The 18,932-nt window shown below is 35.3% G+C and overlaps 2 protein-coding genes and 1 pseudogene across 3 annotated transcripts; all 3 read left to right on the top strand.

Moving 5' to 3' along the window:
* Positions 1 to 2,930: 2,930 nt before the first annotated feature.
* LOC111289853 (forkhead-associated domain-containing protein / FHA domain-containing protein) lies at positions 2,931 to 10,247 on the top strand. Of its 2 annotated transcripts, XM_022881206.2 has the most exons (12): positions 2,931 to 4,651; positions 4,946 to 5,080; positions 5,168 to 5,312; positions 5,942 to 6,214; positions 6,509 to 6,770; positions 7,185 to 7,351; positions 7,479 to 7,589; positions 8,140 to 8,191; positions 8,270 to 8,379; positions 8,487 to 8,615; positions 9,035 to 9,124; positions 9,511 to 10,247. In XM_022881206.2, exons 1-12 carry the CDS (start codon positions 3,270 to 3,272, stop codon positions 10,027 to 10,029), a joined length of 3,375 nt encoding a protein of 1,124 aa, XP_022736941.2. In that variant the 5' UTR covers positions 2,931 to 3,269; the 3' UTR covers positions 10,030 to 10,247. The 2 variants fall into 2 exon arrangements, with proteins under 2 accessions (XP_022736941.2, XP_089624697.1); XM_089768571.1 differs by lacking the exon at positions 9,035 to 9,124.
* LOC149516239 (pentatricopeptide repeat-containing protein At1g08070, chloroplastic-like) lies at positions 10,123 to 12,358 on the top strand (annotated as a pseudogene).
* A 671-nt stretch (positions 12,359 to 13,029) lies between these two features.
* Positions 13,030 to 18,874, top strand: LOC111289854 (chaperone protein ClpD, chloroplastic-like). The gene is made up of 12 exons (XM_022881207.2): positions 13,030 to 13,924; positions 14,400 to 14,560; positions 14,647 to 14,876; positions 15,014 to 15,122; positions 15,205 to 15,335; positions 15,925 to 16,026; positions 16,112 to 16,393; positions 16,473 to 16,576; positions 16,696 to 16,987; positions 17,499 to 17,732; positions 17,916 to 18,149; positions 18,403 to 18,874. The coding sequence occupies exons 1-12, from the start codon at positions 13,263 to 13,265 to the stop codon at positions 18,712 to 18,714; spliced, it is 2,853 nt and encodes a 950-aa protein (XP_022736942.2). The 5' UTR covers positions 13,030 to 13,262; the 3' UTR covers positions 18,715 to 18,874.
* Positions 18,875 to 18,932: the final 58 nt, after the last annotated feature.

The raw sequence follows: 18,932 nt of genomic DNA on the forward strand, positions 1-18,932 counted from the left end.
GTCGAAATTGATTAGCAAATTGCAGCGAAAAAAGCCATACAATGTGTATTTGGTGTTGATAATTGTAGACATGATGCTAACAAATGTTGGAAACTATTCAGCTTTGGGAAAGAAAAAGTTGCAGATATTTATGATTAAACTTTTGGTTCTGATGTAACTAATAGATAAAATTGGATTTAGCCAATTTTTTTTATCATCAATTTCTTGTAATTAACTAAGCCAATAATCAATTACTACTTATAAATTCATTTAATTAATTTCAAGCAATGAAAATATATGTTGGCTTCAGGATTCTCTTGCAAAGATTTAATCTTGTCTCCCTAACAGGCTAATACCATAAAATTCCTGACATAATCATTTTATGAAATGATTACACCAAGGTTTTTTATTTTTATTTTTATAAATGTCTTATGAAATATATTAGGCAACCTATAACTGACAATATTAATTGTTATGATTTTTTGTTTTGGCAAAAGCCACCATATGAATCTTAACAAAATGGGTTTTTTTTTTTTTTTTTTGTTTATGTTCTCTTTTGAAATTAATTTGAATGCCAGTGAGAATCTATATTTACAAATCTTAAGCTCAAGTTTATCACACATTTCTGTTTGTAATAAAATACTAACAAATTCCAAAGAGTTTCACCGTCACATTCCCTTTCTTTTGCTTTTTTTGCCTTTTGTTGCTTTGGTTGTTGAAGTCAGTGAATTTTCCATTTTCACGAGTAGTGCTCTGTTAGGTGAAGCAGCACCCAAATTTGAGCCATTGACCTTAGCACCATAAATTCTTATATTTTTTAATGCAATCAACGGGAAGCACCTCTCAAAAGTTTGTAACAGATTTACCGGCGGTGATTTATTTAGCCAACACTGTTTGACTTTTGGCTTGAATTGTACTCTGACTCACTGACTCTTCCACCTTCCCGGAACTCAGCAGCAGCAGCTGGCATCTCGAGTTGGCAGTCGCGCACTTACTCAATTGGGAATTGCCTGGCGCCTCGATCGGTCACTTGTTGTAAAAAAAAATATATTAAATACACACATGCTACATTCATGGAAAAAAACATAATTATTTTGTCAATACTTTTGTTAAGAGTGAAGTTGACAGGTTCTAACTAACATGGATTGTCTCAATTATTATCTGTATTCATGTAAAAGTTTTGTATTCAAATCAATAATGACCTTTTATTTTGATTACTTTTAATGTATGATTTTTAATTATTATTTGAATTAAGTTTTAAATTTTTAATTATTTTATTTTATATTTATAAGTAAATTTTATAATTTTAATTATGATACAATGAGACGATATGAAAATAATTTCAATAAAAAATATAAAAATAATATAATTTAAAATTTTAATAAAAATTATTAATAAATTAATAAAATATATTTTATATTTTTATGTTGATACAAATTGTAACACATAATTTTCATATAAAATAAAATATGAATATATAAATTATTAATATTTTATATAATATAAATACAAAAATTATTAAATTTATTTGTAAGGAACTATTGATTAACAATTAATTAACTGCTTTGGATGATCAAATGATGAAACAATATATTTAAAACAAGAAGGTTAAAGTGTTTTTTAACATATATTAAGGAGGGTTTTTGGATTTTATTGCTAAAGGAACACACATTTGGGATTATTTTATAAGCCCGACTTGGAAAATCTTGGACTATATGATAAAATTATTATATCTATTTCACTAAGCCCCAAATTTTTTTTACATAAAAAAAAAAGAAAAAGAAAAAGAAAAACAAAACGGCTACAGGAAACAAGGAAATAACAAAAGCACAACGTTTAGTCGATTACTTAGGTTATTTTATTTTATTTTTAATTATTAATTTAAATTAAATGGAATCATTGTTCTATGAATAAATAATAATAATCAGTGATGGGTCTATAAATATTATCTTATTAAATAAATAAATAAAAATCATCGATATTTATTGATTTGAGTGATAAAGAATTCGATTTTTTTAAATAAAATTTTAATTTTAAATATTATGAATGAAAAAAATAAATTTGAAAAAGCTTACTCTCTTTAACCCAATTTGATTTCGGATTAATTAAAATTCAAAATGATTGATAAATAAAAACCAAGTGAAACCATAACAAGAATCAAATGGATGTTTTCAAATTATGTTTATTTAAAAATTAAAAAAAAAAAACCTGTTATTCATCACGATTAAAAGGCCTTATTTGTTATTGTATCTAAAATATTACGTTCATTTAAAAAATATTTCACATTAACTAATTTTTTATATAAAAAAACCGAAACCCGCATTAATTAATTTTCGTTGTTATTTTCACGCGCTTCTCTCTATATATTAGTAATTATAATTATAATAAAAAAATTATTAAATATATTGATAACTAAATTTTTAATTTTATAAGTAAGATTAATAGGATGATATATATATATTTATTATATATATATAAAAAATAAAAAATTAATTTAAAAAATTAAAATATGTTTCATCTTATTAATTTCGCTTATAAAATTAAAAAATTTTACTAATAATATATTCCTATAATATATTAGAAGATGATTGGAAAGCTTAATGGTGGACTATATTTATATTTATTCACATTGTCTTACTTAACAACCAATAAATTAAATTTATAATAATAAAATAAAAAAAAACCCTTTTTGTTTTCTTTTTTTTAATTAAAATATATGTGATTAATTAATTTTATTTATAAAAATTAATTTGTCTAATAAAATAATTTAAATGAAAAGTGCTACATTATTATCTAATAAAAATAATAAGCTAGAGTTGAAGGGGATTGGGTTTGGGTTAAAAACTTTTAGCCTAAGCCCTAATTGGAAATGGCTGGGCTTTGCGGGCTTTGGGCAATTCTAAACCTTAACGATATAAAAGCCAATGGCCCGCTTAGCTCCCCCGCAATCTCAAACATATAAAATTTGGAGGGCATCAACTGTCATCCCCTATTTTGTTCACTTCAAATTCCAATTCTTTTATTCATAATTGTTTCAATCGTTGTTTTTTTCCTTAATTTTTTTTTTATTTTGTGAAAGACTCGATTTTTTCTTTGGCAAACAGAAATAAGAAGAGAATCCCAATTTTCCTCACGAAAAACCCAAAATCCTAAAAAAGTCAGCATTCATCTTATTCTTAGGAAAGAATCTATTTTTTCTTTGACAAACAGAAATAAGGAGAGACTTCAAGAGAATCCCAATTTCCCTCAAAAAACCCAAAACCCTAAAAATCAGCATTCATCTTATTCTTATGAAAGACTTGATTTTTTATTTGCCAAACAGAAATAAGAAGAGAATCGAAGAGAATCCCAATTTTCCTCACAAAAAACCCAAAACCCTACAAAAATCAGCATTCATCGAACTCAACACCTTCGATTTCCCTCTGCTTTCTCCCTCCACCGGTTTGCCTATTGTCTTGCTCCGCCTCGAACCGGACCGGCCCTACACCATCGGTCGAGACAATGCTTCCTGCGACTTCACGTTCGGCAATCGGTTCGTAAGTAAACAACATTGCCAGATTTTATATGACAGCGTTGACCGTAAAATTTTTATTCTCGATGGAGCAATTTTTTCGGATGATTTTGGTTTTATTGTTAGGGAATTTCGGAGAAGATTTTCGTTGTCTGATGATAAATTGGAAGAGAAAGAGAAAGAGGTTTTAGGGTTTTCTAGTGTTAGGGTTTCTTTGAATGGGGTTTATGTGAATGGGGTAAGGGTTAAAAGGGGTATGGTTGGGGAATTGTTTGCTGGTGATGAGGTTTTACTTGTTTGTGGGAATGAAAATGACTGTAGTTTACTTGTTCGAGTTGGGTTTGTGATTCAAGGAATTGTGTTTAAGGAGGAAATGGTTTCTGAGTTGGATGAGGCTACTGGTGTGAGGCCTTGGTCGCTTGGCACAATGCTTTCATCAAGAAATTCCCAAGGAACGGTGTCAAGTGGGAAGAGGAACAAAAGGGTTTTTGCTATCCCAGCTAATGAGATGACCATAGGTTGTGACTTCTCTGAATTGAAATCTGGTGATTTAATGGGGAGAGCCAAGTTTATTTTAAGTCAGTGCCGGAGTATATTGCACAGTGATGACCCCATATCTTGCATTAGGCAATTTGATAATTTAGCTTCTGGACACCACAGATTTCTGGGGTTGACAGTAAGTAATAGGATGAAATTTGCAATAGGCAGTGACGAAGAGGTGAGTAGCATCTTTCCTCTTTGCAGGCAAGAACCACAATCATCTGATAAAAAGGACAACCCTATGCAGCCCAGTTCATTTAGAAAAGTGGCAACTTCAGAGGCAAACGACAGCTTAATTGGAGATCTTTTACCTAGTGATCTTCCATGTGGAAAGGGCACTGTTCAAGGCAGTGGTGAGGATGCTACGGCCATTGACATGCCTGGGATGTCATTATTAAATTATGCTGAGAAGGAAAATGCTCCTGACATTGAAGGTGTTGGGACAAGCAAGATTACTACAAACTCTTGTTCAGCACCTGGGAAGATGTTTTACCTCAATCGCCTTGCTTATTTGGACTGTGGTTCATCAACTGACCCTGTTATTTCCTTGCAAGAACTTCTGTATCCTGTTGAAAGCATTTCACAGATATTCATTGCTACATTTACAAGTGACATTTTATGGTAAAGTTATTTCTTCTCTTTATGCTCTCCTTAAATAAAAGTCTCCACCGGAAAATGTTCTTAGAGGATCCCTTAGAGCTTCTATAATTACACAATTTTCTGTAGAAAGTATTTTTCATGATTACTTTTACATCTTACATGTATTCATTGCTATGACAAAAAATTGGTTAATTCTGTTTAGCATTAAAATTGTGATAAATTGAATTACATATGTCTTTCCTTTCTCAATATTGCAATCTTACATACTCTTTATCATTTTTTCTGTATTCATATCTAATGGAGTCTTTTTGGTAGGTTTGTATCGCACTGTGAAATTCCTTGCCATCTGCCTGTAACAGTTGCTTGTCATAATGCTGAGAGATGTTGGAGCTCAAGCTCTGATGCAAGAAGCTCCATGCCTTTCCCTGATTATCCAAACTTGGTTGTAGTGTAAGTATTTTACTTAATTGATCATATTAAAAGTTATAATTGCTGATATAGGCATCATTTTTTAATTGTAATACAATTTTGTATTAGGTTTCCCCCATTCCCTGATGTTATTGCTTTTGGTAATGACCCCAAGAAACGAGGAATTGCTTGCCATCACCCAAAGTTGCTTGTGTTGCAAAGAGACGATAGTATCCGTATCATCATTACTTCTGCTAATTTAGTTGCAAAACAGGTGATTAAATTTTTTTATGTCTCATGATTTTTTTTACTATGTTTTTGCTGTACGTTAAATAACACATGGCTGATTTGTGCGTAATTAAGTTTTGATTTCATAATTTGGTTACCTCAATGTTTTTTTAATCAGAGTTCTTTATCCTGATGTTTTAAACAGTGGTAGATACTATTTGATTTTATGTCCTCTATGCTGATGAAGCCTCTCTATCTCTTTGTCTCTTTCTCTCCATGCCTGTATGTCTTATGCATATGTTTTTCTTTCTATCCAAAGTACCTAATTGCTGAAGTTTGATGATGCAGTTCGGGTTTTTATTCAGTATCCCACGTTAGTCCTTATTGTTTGTGATAACCTTTTAGACTAACCGTTTTCCTCTTGTTTCTTTCTTCTTCTTCCTTTTTTTTTTCTAAGTTTTCAAGTTGTCGGTTAAATTTGCTCCCAGCTACACTAGTATATTTGCCTCAAAGGATGTTTATGTTTGATTTGTCTATCAAAATGCTGGCTGTTATTTATTGATTTATTTTGCTCAGAAAAATGCTAGCTGTTATTTTTTTCTTGTTTAGCTAAAGAATATGTTTATATTGTTCTTGTTTACTTGTTATTTTGATTAGCTCTTTCCAATATTGCAGTGGGAGAGTGTGACCAACACCATTTGGTGGCAAGATTTTCCTTGCAGAAAGGAACCTGATTATTTGTCTCTTTTTTCACTTTCTCATGGAGAGATGATTCAAGATTCAAGATCTGACTTCGCTGCTCAGCTAGCTGGCTTTATGGCATCTCTTATTGTTGATGTACCTAGTCAGGCACACTGGATTATTGAGTTGACCAAGTATGACTTTACCAGTGCTATGGGACACCTGGTAGCTTCCTTACCTGGAATACATTCTGACAGAGCACTGAAGGTATCATAATCCATACATTTCATACTCATCATGCTTTTTATCGCCGGTTCTTATGTTCCTCTGTGAAATAGACTCTTGAATTCTAAGCTGGCTTACTGTTTTTATTATTGTTCTGACCATTTTCTCGAATAATAAATGACTTGAAATATGTAGCATTCAGAAAGTATTGCCACAACCTTAAGATGGAGGTAGGTTTTCGGTGTTTATGTGAGCAACTAGGCCTTGGTGTTTTACATGTATTTTATATTAGGTTAGATGACAGGAAGGAATCTTATTAAGTTTCCATTATTTCAGGCCAATCAGTTTATGCCCTCATCATTTGATGTGAAATTCCTTGGTCTGGTTGAAACATCTGTGGTTGGTTTGAGTCACCTTTTTCGTACTGCAGCAGACAGAAATGGTGTACAACTTAAGAAACTGGCATTATTTCTTGGCAAAACTTGTGAAAATGCAAATGGGATGTTGAATGTTATTCTGAGAAGAAACAAAAATAACCCTGTGGATGAGAATGCTGTGAGCGTTCATGTTGCTAACCCTGATAAACTCTCTGAACGAGGTAAAATTCTGATAATTTGATTTAGAATTTAGACAAATTTAAACGTTAGTATTACATGCCTTAGAAATTGTTTAAAACAGTATGGATGTGTCAGTAGTTACTGGAAAAATAACTTCTGTTAAACTTAACTGCTCCGGATGTGGGATCATCTTTATTTATCAGAAACCTTCTGCATTTGGAAGTTATGTTGCAAACATTTTCCTTGTTTGCTGAGAATTGGTATTTTTGTTGACTTTAAATTTCTTCATAGTGACCATCATCATGGATTTGTAAGATTGTTTATCATGGTTTAAAATTAAGGAGCTATTTGATGTTAATGCCTTTGTCCCCTTAATCGATAATATGTTATGAGTTGGACATCTTCTTGCTTTTAGCTATGCTGACAATTATGTTTCCTTTTTCTGGCTAGCATAGATCACATTCAACTTGGTTTTCTTCCTAGAAATGTTGCAAAATGGGTTTCTCCTTTATGGGATATGGGATTCTTTGAATTCCATGGATATGTATATCATGAAGAAGCCCTTAAAGCTTCTTTTGAGGGGAACAACAAGAAAGTGCGGTTGATACTGCATGTGTCACAGGCATGGTATTTCTGCTATTTATTCTAGATGTTATCATGTTATACAGCTTGTGGCTCAATTATTAAATTTCATCTGTTCATATTTTTAATGAACCTATTTAAAGCATATCATGTGTTGATTTATGCAGGGTCCAAGTTTCTTAGATATGTCAAAAACGATGCAAGCCGAAAACATTGCTGCATTATGCTCTCTCATTGCTGCAGTTCAGAGGTGTACAGGCCTCTGGCGACTTCAAGAGGTAAGGAACTTAATGGCTTCAATCCAAAATTTACTCATGTTTCTATGAATTTCATTTTGTGCATTATTGTGATACTAGGCTGCTGGTGTTATTTATGTGTCATAATGTCTTATTAATGCAACGTCTGTTTATCAAAAGTAAGGTTTTATGTTGTATTTGTATGTTAAAATCTCTACAATGGCCACTAGCATTTAGAGTTTCTTGTTTCTCAACAATCTTCAAGCTCTATTTGATAATTTTGACCTTTTAAAATTGTGATTGTATAGATTTGTAAAATCATTTATCAAGTGCTTAATTTTTTTTACCATTAAACACAGCCTAGCAAGGCATTTGAAAGCCATATCAAGGTTTTTAAGCAGTTGGAATCTGTAGCAACATGATTTCTTGCAATTATTGAATCTGCATTTATGGTTAGTGTCTGAAACAAAAAAATTTCCTGCATTTTGGTTGATATGGAATTGAAACAATTAATGATCATGGTGTATCTATATCTGTTACATGACTTGTAAAGATACTATAATCATCTTAAAATCTCCTTTCTCTTCTCCAGGTTTTAGGTCGATACAAGTGGCCCGAATCAGAAGAATCTGACTTTGTTTATGGTGAGTTTTTCTTTTTCTCCAAATGTTAGCTACCAACTTTTCTTATTAGTTTTGATTGATATATGTTCTGTTTTCAAGGTGCATCCTCAATTGGCTCATCTGTCAGTGCACAGTTTCTAGCTGCTTTTGCAGCATCTGTTGGAAAGAAGTCATCACAGATTTTTGATTCAGAGGAGTCTGATCCGGAGGTAACATACATACTTTGATTTGGCATTATGTCTGAAATGTTGAACATCATGCTTTTAAATATATATATATATATATATACACACAGTGATATGGTGTTGCTTGTCAGTGGGGATGCTGGACTGCTAGTCAAGAATTGAGAAATCCATCCATTAGAATTATTTTTCCTACTATCGAGCAGGTGAAAAATGCATGTAATGGCATCTCTCCTTCAAGGCGAATTCTTTGCTTTGCAGAGGTAAGGTCTCTGTTACTGTGACCATCATAATGAGCGATTGTTTTTGACACTTTGTTATAGATCCTAAGTTGAACAAAAGAACCATGATTCATCTCCCAACTTTATGTGAAATGCATGAGTGAAGATCATGCTTGTGGAAACATATGTATCTTCTTTCCTAGAGTGCAAAGGCCTACCAAAACACAGATTAGAGCTCGGTACAAAATAAATGATCTAAATGGTTGGGAAAAGTTTGTAGACCATTGGACTACAAACTGATGGTCCTATAAATAGGAATATGGTAGTTTTCAAGAAGGTAATTTGGATCAAGTTGTAACCATACGCTTATGGTCTGTCTCAACTTGTACTTGTGCATAATGGTTGTAATACCCTGTATTATTCTTTTCACACTTTTGTTAATCTTACATTTCTTTGCTCAGAAAACATGGCAAAGGTTGAGAAATTTGGACATCCTTCACAATGCAATTCCTTCTCCCTGCAATAGAGTAGGACATCCAATGCATGTTAAGGTAATATACCTGCTTTTTGAATGATCAGAAAATTTCTTGAACAAACAATTCATGAATCTCGAGTCTTGTTTGAATTAAGATTTCTAGTTCCACATGTGCATTATCTATAGTCTCAAGTAAACTGCCTAAAGCATGTCAAGTTTAGTGGATTGTTTGTGAACTATGTCCCTGTTTGAGCTGTCATTATTTTTGCTTTCAGGATATAACATTTAAGTCTAGTTTGACTTACCCCATAAATCTTTGACTGTATGTCTTATTTGTGCTCATATTGTTGCTTTTGTAACTTTGAGCGTTGTTTTTTCATGTTGCCAAATGCTTGTAGAGTTCATGGTTATTTTTCTTTAAAAAAAAAAAAACTTAACAAACAAAATGCAAATGCCAACCAGGTTGCACGGAGGCGCTTCTGGTCCAAGACAGATTCATCTTCATTTGGTTGGGTTTACTGTGGGTCTCATAATTTTAGTGCAGCTGCCTGGGGAAGGCCTATTTCCAGTTCAGTTGGGATAAAACCAAGTAGACTTAATGAAACCGACTCTTTTATGAGGCTTCACATCTGTAACTATGAACTTGGGATCATTTTTGTGTTTCCTCCAATGGAGACAAAGGGCATTGCTAATCAAAGTAGCCCAAAGTTGGATGATATTGCCTTGCCATTTGTTATGCCTGCACCAAAATATGGGCCAAGGGACAGACCAGCAACAGCACAGGCTATGAGGGAGGCATTAACTGAACTTTCACAACGTGAGACAAAGAGCCTTGTAGAAGTAGAAAATACAGAAAATATGATGGAAGAGGTCCCAGATGAAGACGAGGAGGTACGTGAGTCAACTAATTATATTGCAGAGGAGAAAGAAGAGGATAAAACTTACGCTGAGAAGCTCTGGAGCCAGGCTGACTCTTCTTAGAGTTGTTGATCTAGCATCTGCACCTAATTTTTAGCCTGTAATAGACTTTATGGTGGATTTTCTTTGATCGATGTAGGTAACTTGAAGCCTGAAATGGAGACATCCAGCTATGAGATCCCTTTATTATTATTATTTTGGCCAAGAGGACCCTTTAGTTTAATTCGTTATGTATCATATATGCTGTTCATTCATTAAACACCAACTATGCCTTTAGTTCATTTCTTGGCTTAACAGAGAACGTGTGCAATAGACTGCTTAATTCATTGGCTTCACTCAAACAGTTACTCTTCACATGCTGCTTCAGGCATTATCAATTAGCTCTCATTTGGGTGCCCAAATTATCATCAAATTTGGAGACCACGACATGCTTGCTCGGTGTTCGATGCCATCCACGGTGACAAACCCAATTCCCTTCTTTGGAATACAATGATTCGGGCATATGCAAATGGTGGTTGCCACGTTTAAACATTGGAGTTGTATTCTTTTATGCCTGAAACTGGTATTTCCCCTAATAACTACACTTTCCCTTTTGTTCTGAAAGCATGTGCTTTGAAATCATTGATTATTGAGGGGAAAGTTCGTCATGAGGATGCTACAAGGATTGGGTTTGATTTGGATTTGTATGTTGAGGCTGCTTTAGTTGACATGCATGCAAAAGGGGACAAACTATTGAGGGTTTTAAGATATTTGATAAAATGCCAATGAGGGATCTTGTTTGCTGGACTGCCTTGATCACGACCTATGAACAAGCTGAACAGCCCCATAAGGCACATCTGTTCCAAAAAATGCAACTTGATGACTGTTTTGGCAGATACCATGGCCATTGTAAGTGATGCCTCCGCTGTTGGTCAGTTGGGGCATACCACGAGAGCTAAAATAATTCATGCTTGCGCCATTCGTAATAGGTTTTCGGAGGATATCTCTATTGGGAATGCAATTATTACCGTGTTTCTTTTTGAGGGGTTGCTGGATTCTGGCTGTAAGCCTAACCCAGTTACGGTGTTGATCATGGTATCTACCTGTGCATATTTGGGCTTTCAACATCTGGGAAGGAAACTCCATGATTTTATGATTGATTAAAAGATTAAAATTGATTCAACTCTTATATTTATGCTAAATGTGGGGATTTAGACACTGCTACCAGGATTTTTAATGATATCCATCCGAGGGAAAGGAATACCACTTCATGAAATGTGCTGGATGTGGCATGCATGGATATGGGAAAGAAGGATTGAATCTTTTCTCACAAATTCAACGTGCAGGCATTAAGCCAGACCATATTACTTTTTAAGTTTTACCTCTCTCCTTTCTGCCTGTAGTCGTGCAGATCTTATTGATGAGGGTAGGAAATGTTTTGCAGATATTAAAAAGCACTCTGTTACACCCCAGGCAAAACACTATGCTTGCAAGGTTTGCATGGTTGTCATGCCAGGCAGAGTTGGACTCCTGCATGAAGCTTTTGATATGGTTCAACAGATGCCAATAACACAAACTGATGGTGATTGGGAGGCTTTGCTTTTGGCTTGCAGAATCCCTGGGGATACTGAATTGGAAGAAATTGCAGCAAGAAGCTTATTCGAACCTGAACCAGAGCATGCTGGATACTATGTGCTAATGTCAAACTTATATGCGGCTTCTAACAGATGGAAAGAAGTGGGGAAGTTGAAGCAAGACATGAAGGATAGGTGATTGAGAAAGCCTTCAGCATTCAGTGTGATTGAGTTTGGTAAAGAGGCTCATGGCTTCCATACAGCTGATCGAGTGAACCCATACCTGCAGAAGCTTTATAGGAAGTAAAGAGCCTGAGAAATGAGATTAAGATGGTAGGATATATGCCAAACCTTTCATGTGTCCTCGTGATATGGGAGAGGAAGACAAGGAGCACAGTTTAAACTATCACAGTGAAAAGCTTGCTGTCGCCTTCGGAATCATGAAGATTGATCCAGAAATATCAATTCAGGTTACAGATTATCTGCATATTTGCAATGATCGCCACTCAGCATTCAAATTTGTCTCGTATGTTTATGGGCGGAAGGTTTGTTGTTAGAGATGCAAATCAGCTCCGTCACTTTCAAGATGGAACCTGCTCATGCAATGATTATTGGTAGCCGCCGAAGCTGAACCTTGTATATCTAATCTTGGAGAGGATGAAGTGGTGGAGCTGAATTCATCACTACTTTTACCAACAATGCCACATTTAGAAACCCATTTTGATGCTTATGATAGGTAGGCCACAAAGACATAGCCTGTTTAATTAGTATGCAGCAATTATGATTCTTTTCCAGGTATGTATATCTTTGTTCTTATGAGCGTGGCAATTTCTAGAGGTTCATGAGTGTTTTAGATACAAGTGCAACAACTTTTACAGTAAATAACTTCTTGAAAAATACTATAAAATGTCATGACAGCTTAAAACTAATAAAAAGAATGTAATATATTCTAACTATTTAGTTGTGTAACTTTCACATGGTAAAATTTCTATTAGAATGCATGCATTTTTCCTGATTTTTGCGTTCATATTCATTGATCATGGATAGGCTGACAAAGTCTTAGTCGAATTTGAAGACACTAGAGTTGATATGGATGGGTTCTTGACTTTGCAGTTCATGTCTATTGCTTTTCCATATTGGTTTACTATACTTTCATAATTACCATTCTTAGGCATAGTGGCAGCTCAAAACTTGTGAGATTGAGACAGCATTGATTTAGAAGAAAACACATCCGTGGCTCGAAATGCAAATGCTCATGCAAAATCAACCTCGAAGGAAGATTCTAAGCTCCGACCAAGACCAACCATGGAACCGAAACTTAAACGTGCGGCTCCAGCCAATCTGGACGGTACCATAAATTTTGGCTTTGTCAGGCAGGGACTTGGCACTTTTGGCTCGACAAAAACCTTGTAAGATTATTCTTTGCTTGTTTTACTTCCGTGTGCGACTTGTTCAAAATCCCAATGCTTTGAGCAAAAAGTAAGACTTACTCTCTTTTTTGTCACAACACAACAAAAAGGTTGTGGCTTGACTTGTCAATCCTACTCTTCTACTCCAACCCTTTCTTCTTCCTCTCTTTCCTTCACCCGATAGCCGAACCAAAAAAACAATCCTTTAAATTCCATTGGACATCAGCTCAACCTCAGACTATATTTTCTCCTTTCTTATGCTCCTTGCATCCTTGATGAAAACTCGTAACTAAAAAAAAAAAAACCCAAAACATAAAATTTTATCCCGAAAAACATGGAAGTTTTATGTTCTTCTTCGTCTTCTTCTTTACCAATCCATTGCCATTCACGTTGCCTATTTTCCCATCCTTCATCACCTCCACGTTTACCTTTCCATTTCCATCGAAATAACAATAGTTCAATTTCTTCTTCAAATTCTTCTTGTTTTGGTCTCTCAATCTCTCGTTACAATAACTTTGTTCACGTTAAACACTCCCATTCTCGTAAAAGAAGAAAACCCGTTCAAATTTCTGCAGTTTTCGAGCGTTTTACAGAGCGAGCGATCAAAGCCGTGATCCTTTCTCAAAGAGAAGCTAAATCTCTGGGCAAGGACATGGTTTTTACCCAGCATCTTTTGCTGGGTTTGATAGGTGAAGATCGTGACCCCAATGGTTTTTTGGGGTTAGGCTTAAAGATTGATAAGGCTCGAGAGGTTGTTCGTAGCATTTGGCAAAGTAGTAATCATGATTCTGGTGAGGGTTCGGGTTCTGCGTCGGGTAAACAAGAAGGGTCTATTGTTTCTTCAACGGATGTGCCGTTTTCAATAAGCACGAAACGGGTTTTTGAGGCTGCTGTGGAGTATTCGAGAACTATGGGTCATAATTTTATTGCACCCGAGCATATTGCTATTGGTTTGTTAACCGTTGATGATGGAAGTGCTGGTCGGGTCCTTAAAAGGTAAAATTTTCTTTTCTTCCGCAAATTTGTTTCCTTTTTGCTGGTGGAACAAGGAACACTTTATAGAACATTAACATGGGCTGTCTTGTTTTGTTTTGAATTATCTGGCATTTGAAGTTATTGGATAGTTAATTAAGAAGCACATGAGGAAGCGTGATTTTTGTTGTTTCGTTATGATTCTTTCTGTGATGTAAAGTGCTTTTACTTTGCATTGCATGTAGTCATGCAAAGAGGGGCAGGAAGGAAAATAATGTACTACAATTTAAAGGAATTTAGCATTTGAATCTATGTTAGATTTTTTATGTCATTAATTTTATATAGAGACCAAGTAACAATTTAAAGTTAACATGTGACTGTAGAGATAAGTGATTCACTTGGTCTCTCTGCCAAGTGATTCACATTTGCATAACCAACTAGGTCTGAAGCACATACTATGCAAGTTTCATGTCATTAATTTTTGTGTTGAAAATATCAGATTGGGAGCAAATGTAAATCACTTAGCAGATGCAGCATTCACCAGACTGCAAGGGGAGCTAGCAAAAGACGGTAGGGAACCTTCAATGTCATCAAAAAAGATGCGTGAAAAATCTCTTTCTGGTAATGCTGCTGTTTTGAAATCCTCTGACAAGGCAAGAGGTAGAAATTTGACTTCCTTCTCTTTCTTTATAATTCTTTTTTAGACCAACAGAGGGTAATTGGTTGTACCTCTATGTGGTTGTTAGGGAAAAGTGCTTTGGCTCAATTCTGTGTGGATCTTACAGCTCGTGCAAGTGAAGGACTTATTGATCCTGTTATTGGCAGAGAGACTGAAGTTCAAAGAATTGTTCAGATACTTTGTCGCAGGACAAAGAAAAACCCTATTCTTCTTGGTGAAAGTGGGGTTGGTAAAACAGCCATTGCTGAAGGAATTGCGATTAGTATTGCGCAGGCAGAAATCCCAGCATTTCTCCTGGTCTGTCTCTTCACATGCCAATGATGTTCTAGATAGTATAACTGGTTCCTTTTTACTCGATCTAACTGCCAATAGTTATACTTCTCATGAGGTTTTATCTCCAAATTTATTAGTTTGTTGCTTGTTTCTTTGCACAGAATAAAAAAATAATGTCCTTGGACATAGGACTGCTAATGGCTGGTGCAAAGGAGAGGGGAGAATTAGAGGCACGTGTTACTGCTTTGCTAAGCGAGACAATAAAATCAGGTGCCTACATTGAGGAGTTGCTCTTTTGAGAGCTGAAGTATGAAATCTGTTGTTTCTCATACTTGATGTACTTGTTCTGCAGGTGATGTCATTCTTTTTATTGATGAAGTTCACACACTTATTGGATCTGGTACAGTTAGCCGAGGAAGTAAGGGATCTGGTCTTGACATTGCCAATCTATTGAAGCCTGCACTTGGGAGGGGTGAATTACAGGTAAATGTTTACTGAAATTTCAAAAACATAGGCATGCTGTTAACTGCAGTCATTGAGGATGACATTTAGAAATTAAAGAATAACAACATCAATACATCTGAATTACCTCTTGGAATTAACAGGTGGCAACCTTGTTCCTTCTAATTGAGACCAATTTTCCCCCCTACAAAGCTTTTTTAAATGGGTTGAAGTTGGCACCTTTTGTGCATTTTTTATATTCTTCCACCTACTTGCAGCAGAAAGGAAAAGAAGATTTTACTGATGGAAGATAAAAATAGTTTTGAAACATAGAGAGGTAGGTGTCAGATCTTTAATGGGCAAATTTTGTTTGAAGAGAGGGAGCAAAGAGAGAAAAAGGAGAAGCCCTAGCTGGGGGAAGTCTGGGTCATTCAATTTTTTTTGAAAGAGTCCTAGTCTGCAAAGGGACCAATTTGGGGGCTGCCTTAATATTTTAGTATAGATGCTGCAATTCTTCTTCTTCTTATTATTGTCAAACCCTGATATATGCACTTTCGAGGAACTAAAGTCTGTTCATTGACCAAGCTCTTTTTGTGCATTTTTATCGGACATTAATATTACATCATTGCAGTGTATCGCATCAACAACTATAGGGGAATATAGGACTCAATTTGAAAAGGATAAAGCATTAGCACGAAGATTCCAGCCAGTGTGGATAAATGAGCCAAGCCAGGTTGTTTTTAATACTTTTTTTGTATATTTAGATCATTGTCTATTTTCCTCTTTTTCTTATTTGGATTTGATGTTATTACTTACAGGAGGATGCAGTTGGGATACTGCTTGGTCTGCGTGAAAAATATGAGTCTCATCACCACTGCAGATACACTCTGGAAGCAATAAATGCTGCTGTATACCTGTCAGCAAGATACATTCCTGACAGGTATCTTCCAGATAAAGCGATAGATCTCATTGATGAGGCTGGGAGTCGAGCTCGTATTGAGGCATTTAGGAGGAAAAGAGAGCAGGAAACTGGTATTCTTTCAAAGGCACCTGATGATTATTGGGAAGAAATCAGAACTGTTAAGGCCATGCATGAAGTGGTAATATCTTTTCTCCTGTGATGTACTTTAGTTTTTTGATTTGCTGTTAACCTCCTTTTGGTTCTTCTATCATTATTAGGTCATGACCAGTAGGATGAAACATGATGATGGTGCTTCCAATGTTGATGATTCTAGTGAACTCCTTTTGGAATCCCTTTTGCCTTCCACTTCAGATAATGATGAGTATGTATTTTTTTTTTTTTTTTTTGCTTTAAGTCATGTTGAAGAATACATCCATTAGATTCTTGGTCCTCTTGGCTCTGTCTGGTTTGTAACTAAATTTCTTGTGGTGGTTCTTTCAGACCCGTAGTGGGACCTGAAGAGATTGCAACAGTTGCTTCAGTTTGGTCAGGGATCCCAGTGCAGCAGATCACTGCAGATGAAAGAATGCTTCTAGTTGGCCTTGATGAGCAGCTTAAGAAAAGGGTTGTTGGTCAGGATGAGGCTGTTGCTGCCATTTCTCGAGCCGTTAAGAGATCTCGTGTTGGCCTGAAGGATCCTGATAGACCAATTGCTGCAATGATCTTTTGCGGTCCAACTGGGGTTGGCAAAACTGAATTAACAAAAGCTTTAGCAGCGTGCTATTTTGGGTCGGTAAGGCTTTATGCTATTATTCATGCCTTTTCTCTTTTTGAAACCAGTTTTAAAGTTTCGCCTTTCAGTAGTATATATTCTTATATGGTTAGACTTATTACAAAATACTAAAACTTCAGTTCTGGCAAAATTTTACTTCTATGGGTCTTTAATCAGGAGCACTGTATCACTTTTCTCTTCTTTTTTTTTTTTTTTTTTCTGTTCATGTGTGGAGGGAGGGAATTAGATATTTTCAACCCAAACAAATTATCATGCATGATAAATATTATATAATTTTAGACCACAAAATATGGCTATTTATTTGTGTGCTTTCTTGTATAATTTTGACATATCCAAGATATGCTTTGTTGAAGGAGAGAACATTTTACTTTTGGCAAGAAAGAAAACTCTATTCGAAAAAAGTAATACTTGAGCAGCCAAATGTTTAAGGTTTGTTTTTTGGTGTATGTCTCCTTTAACACTTTTTTAATCTTGCTATATTTTTTTTTGTCCTTTAATACCATTATTACAGGAGGATGCCATGCTTAGATTGGACATGAGTGAATATATGGAGCGGCATACAGTGAGTAAATTAATAGGATCACCCCCAGGTTATGTTGGTTATGAAGAGGGGGGTATGCTTACGGAAGCTATTAGAAGACGACCGTTTACATTGTTATTGCTTGATGAAATAGAGAAAGCCCATCCGGATATATTCAACATCCTTCTCCAATTGTTTGAAGATGGTCACCTCACAGATTCACAGGTTTGTATGTTGTGAAGTGCACTCATCTAAGATGCTAGTACTGATGAAAATAATAATTGGTGCTTTTCACTTTTGAGACATTTAAAGATAAATAATCATCATCTATACAAAGTAACATTCAATTACTTTGATTGATATTAGTTGATTATCGGTGTCTCTTATTAGAGATTTTGTTGATATCAGGGTCGAAGAGTATCTTTCAAGAATGCATTGCTGGTGATGACTTCGAATGTGGGTTCTTCTGCCATTGCAAAAGGTAGACGTGGCTTCATTGGTTTCTTGCCCGAGGACGATGACTCAACTTCATATGCTGGAATGAAGGCTCTGGTAACGGAAGAACTCAAGGCATATTTCCGTCCAGAGTTACTCAACAGAATTGATGAAGTAGTTGTATTTCGATCTCTGGAGACATCTCAGGTTTGTAACTTTCTGTTGATTCATTAAACAATAGCCACTTTTGTGTCATCCCTTGGGAGGTTCTCTTATATTCTTTTTGTCCCTGGAATCTGTCCGAAACAACCTCTCTTTGCTAAGTTCTCCGTTTCCAAGGCTTGAAACTTGAAAAATTACTGAGATTTGGAATAGGAAAAAGTAATTCAAGGCTTTAAAGTCTGTTCATCTAGGATTATGTTATACTGAAACACTTTCGATCACATACACCTGTTTTCAGATGCTTGAGATTGTAAACCTGATGTTGCAAGAGGTTAAGGCAAGGCTCATGTCTCTCGGAATTGGTTTAGAGGTGTCTGAATCAATCAAGGAACTCATCTGTCAACAAGGCTACGACCAAACCTATGGTGCTCGACCCCTTAGGAGGGCAGTTACCTCAATAGTTGAAGATCCCTTGAGTGAAGCACTCCTGGCAGGAGATTACAGGCCTGGTGAAACGGTTGTTATCGATCTGGATGCTTCAGGAAGCCCCATTGTTACAAGTCGATCAGACAGGAACATCAGCTTGTCTGATACAGCACCCATCTTCTAGTTACTTATTCCTAGTCATGATGTAACCCTATGCCTGTAAATGGTACAGGATTGTTTTTTGGGTAGTTTAGAGTTTATATTAATTTATTCAAGTGTATATATACAAGTAAAGCTTTTAAGTTATAAAATAATACAATACCAGTATATATTTCATTTTCTCATTTCTCCTATGCTGAATTTCTTCTATTTTACTTGTCAAACAATAAATATGCATTTATT

This window comes from Durio zibethinus, chromosome 11 (assembly GCF_047325235.1).
Source record: "Durio zibethinus cultivar Kanyao isolate XHJ-2024 chromosome 11, ASM4732523v1, whole genome shotgun sequence".
Classification (NCBI taxonomy): Eukaryota; Viridiplantae; Streptophyta; class Magnoliopsida; order Malvales; family Malvaceae; genus Durio; species Durio zibethinus.

Bases quoted from the DNA above. Each gene is read 5' to 3' on its own strand.
- LOC111289853 (XM_022881206.2), top strand. From the start codon at position 3,270: ATGAAAGACTTGATTTTTTATTTGCCAAACAGAAATAAGAAGAGAATC. The intron at 5,313-5,941 runs GTGATTAAATTT...CCAATATTGCAG, and splicing joins CTAATTTAGTTGCAAAACAG to TGGGAGAGTGTGACCAACAC. The intron at 7,352-7,478 runs GCATGGTATTTC...TGATTTATGCAG, and splicing joins TGATACTGCATGTGTCACAG to GGTCCAAGTTTCTTAGATAT.
- LOC111289854 (XM_022881207.2), top strand. From the start codon at position 13,263: ATGGAAGTTTTATGTTCTTCTTCGTCTTCTTCTTTACCAATCCATTGC. The intron at 14,561-14,646 runs GTAGAAATTTGA...TGTGGTTGTTAG, and splicing joins ATCCTCTGACAAGGCAAGAG to GGAAAAGTGCTTTGGCTCAA. The intron at 18,150-18,402 runs GTTTGTAACTTT...ACCTGTTTTCAG, and splicing joins GATCTCTGGAGACATCTCAG to ATGCTTGAGATTGTAAACCT.